We start from the raw sequence: 2799 nt of genomic DNA on the forward strand, positions 1-2799 counted from the left end.
ATTGGGAGTGGAAGAATTGCCCGACTGCATGGAAAGGTCAATATACACGTGGATCTGGAAAGCCAACAATTGTTTTAGAGGCTGTAGCTTCACAAGACCTCTGGATATGACATGCATTTTTTGGAGCTCCAGGTACATTAAACGATATCAATATTCTCGATCGCTCACCAGTTTTTGATGACATATTACAAGGTGTAGCTCCCAAAGTAAAATACTTTGTCAACGGACGACAATATCGTATGGCTTACTATCTCACCGATGGTATTTATCCAAAATGGGCTACTTTTGTCAAATCAATTTCAATGCCACAAGATCCGAAAGCATCGTTATTTGCTACGTACCAAGAAGCTGTACGTAAAGATGTCGAACGTGCTTTTGGAGTCTTGCAAGCTCGATTTGCCATAGTCAAAAACCCAGCTCTTATGTTGGATAAGGTAAAAATTGGAAACATAATGAGAGCATGTATCATATTGCACAACATGATTGTAGAAGATGAACGTGATGGGTATACTCAGTATGATGAGGCCACATTTGCACAAGTAGAATCAAACCGAACTTCGGAAGTGGATTTCACGTATTCTACAGACATCCCTTCAAATCTCAGAAATATGATGGGCGATACGATAACCATTCGAAATGAAGTTCGTGACAAGAAAATACATGACCGACTGCAAGCGGATTTGGTTGAGCATATATGGGAAAAGTTTGGCACAAATCAATATTAAAATTAATCATTTCGTAATTTATTTTTAATATGCTTTTATGTAATGTTTGTTTAAATTTTTATTAAATGCAATATTTTTAAGTTTTTTAAAAGTATACAAGTCTTATGAATTTAAACAAAATACCATAATAATTTACAATAAAAATATATATATACTTTTTTAAGAACCTCAAATTTAACAACTTTCAATGGACGCATAAAATATCTAAGTTTCTTAAGAAATTCTTAATTTCATTTTTTTCAAAATTTAAAATAAAATATGGTTTAAGATACTTTGGTTAAATCTTTTGATGTGGATGCCCTAAAGGGTTTGTTAAAAGTGCATAGGATAAAAAATTAAAATTACAAAAAAAATTGGAGTAAGAAGGATATGGGCCTAAAGTATTATTAGCTATTAATTAAAGGCCCGTATAAAGCCCAGTGAATATTATTTTTTCCCTGAGAAGAAGACACGGAGACAAAGGAGCCGCTGAGGTCTTTTCATATTAATCACTCCTCGCGAATCTGAGATTTCGGAAGAAGATTCGATCGATTTGGGGGTTTTAGGGTTTAATTGAATCTCTGACCGAAGAACCTGCTGATCAATCAATGGCGCCACCTCCAGGACTTTACTCCGGTACCAGCACTCTTGCTCTGGTAATCAATCTCTCTCTCTCTCTCTCTCTCTCTCTCTCTCTCTCCGATCAGTTTCTCGATCTGTATTTTGATTTGTAGGAATTTTGGTTTTTAAGAGTTCGTCATCGAGTCTTTTGTTTTGTGTATCATCGAATTAGGTTGCTCGTGCTTCGGCTTTCGGGTTGGGTCTCATCTACGGGAACGTGAAGCTCAAGGCTTTGAAGGTACATCTCTATCGAATCTTATGTGATGTTGCTTCAATTATACTCTGAAGTTCCGATTTTTTTGTCTTGGCTATTAGTAGATTTTATTTATATCATTGCATAGTATAAGCTAATTAGATATCTGAATTACAAGTTTGTTACTTTTCTCCTTTTACTTGGAGTAATCTGCTCGCAAGTAACATGATCCTTATCTGAATACAGTGGTTATGCCTGAGTTCTAATATCATATTCCACTTTATGATCATAGCTTTACTTGATGTTTAGTAGAAGTTTTTCTCATTACTGCAATGTATTTCTTTTGTTGCCTTTCAAATCATCATTAGTTTGCAATGGTATGTCCGGTTTCCAAACCCTAAGAAAAATAGTTATGCAGATCGAGCCTAGGTTAGGTTACTACTACCTTAAGAGCATGCCATCATTGTTTATTCATCCTGATTGTGGTTTGCTAAGTGATTGATGATACTTCTTCATAAATGCAGATAAAGAAGAACTCACAGATTAAGGCGGAAGCTAAGGCTGCTCATCACTAAACCAACTCTTCTCACCCTTCACAATAAGAAGATAAAAGCAAGTGATTTGTTATATCATCTCCAAATGTAGCTGTTTCATCTTATGCTATATATCTCCCCTCTTTGACGATTTTTTCTCTTTTCGATTTTTCTGTTTTTGACTAGGAAGAGGAAAAGCTTTTTGTCTGAGAAAGCAAATCATATACCACCATTTTGGTTTAAACCCGCTGTCCTTTTTTGTTGCTTTGCTATTCAATAAACACCAATTCTATTATCATCACAACTATAAATTGATACTATAACCTATCTATCGAAACCAAAGATTGTAATCGAATGTGTTATTTGATAGTTATCACTGATTGATTTTCTAGCCTGACTTTAAGTAATCTATATTTAGGTTTCTTAACAGTATTGAGTGATTGATCTAGTAATCCGCAAATAAAGGTGTCAACGTTGGTTAACCTTTGGGTATACAAAAAGTCGCAGTGATTTTGAAACCGTCGACACAAAAGAAAACTATGGGAATTAGAATTCATAAACAAATCACTCTATGAGTCTATATGACCATTGAACATTACAATAATAGTGACACAGACGTTAATGGCAGTCATGGGAGACGTAGTTATCGGTTAATTTTATTGTTGGTGCTTTCTTCATTGGACGGATGACAACTTAAAGAATCATTTTTGTATGGCTTTTTCAATATATAAAAAAAAAAAAAAAAAAA

The 2799-nt window shown here is 34.5% G+C and overlaps 1 protein-coding gene and 1 long non-coding RNA gene across 3 annotated transcripts; both read left to right on the top strand.

The window, feature by feature from the left end:
• On the top strand, positions 1-725 carry LOC104702940. Its single transcript, XM_019244271.1, has one exon. It carries the CDS (start codon positions 240-242, stop codon positions 723-725), a length of 486 nt encoding a protein of 161 aa, XP_019099816.1. The 5' UTR covers positions 1-239.
• LOC104713105 lies at positions 1181-2349 on the top strand. Of its 2 annotated transcripts, XR_755614.2 has the most exons (4): positions 1181-1360; positions 1498-1563; positions 2043-2130; positions 2238-2349. It is a non-coding gene; the product is annotated as an uncharacterized LOC104713105 (long non-coding RNA). The 2 variants fall into 2 exon arrangements; XR_002037514.1 differs by having other exon boundaries at positions 2043-2349.

This window comes from Camelina sativa, chromosome 1 (assembly GCF_000633955.1).
Source record: "Camelina sativa cultivar DH55 chromosome 1, Cs, whole genome shotgun sequence".
NCBI lineage: Eukaryota > Viridiplantae > Streptophyta > Magnoliopsida > Brassicales > Brassicaceae > Camelina > Camelina sativa.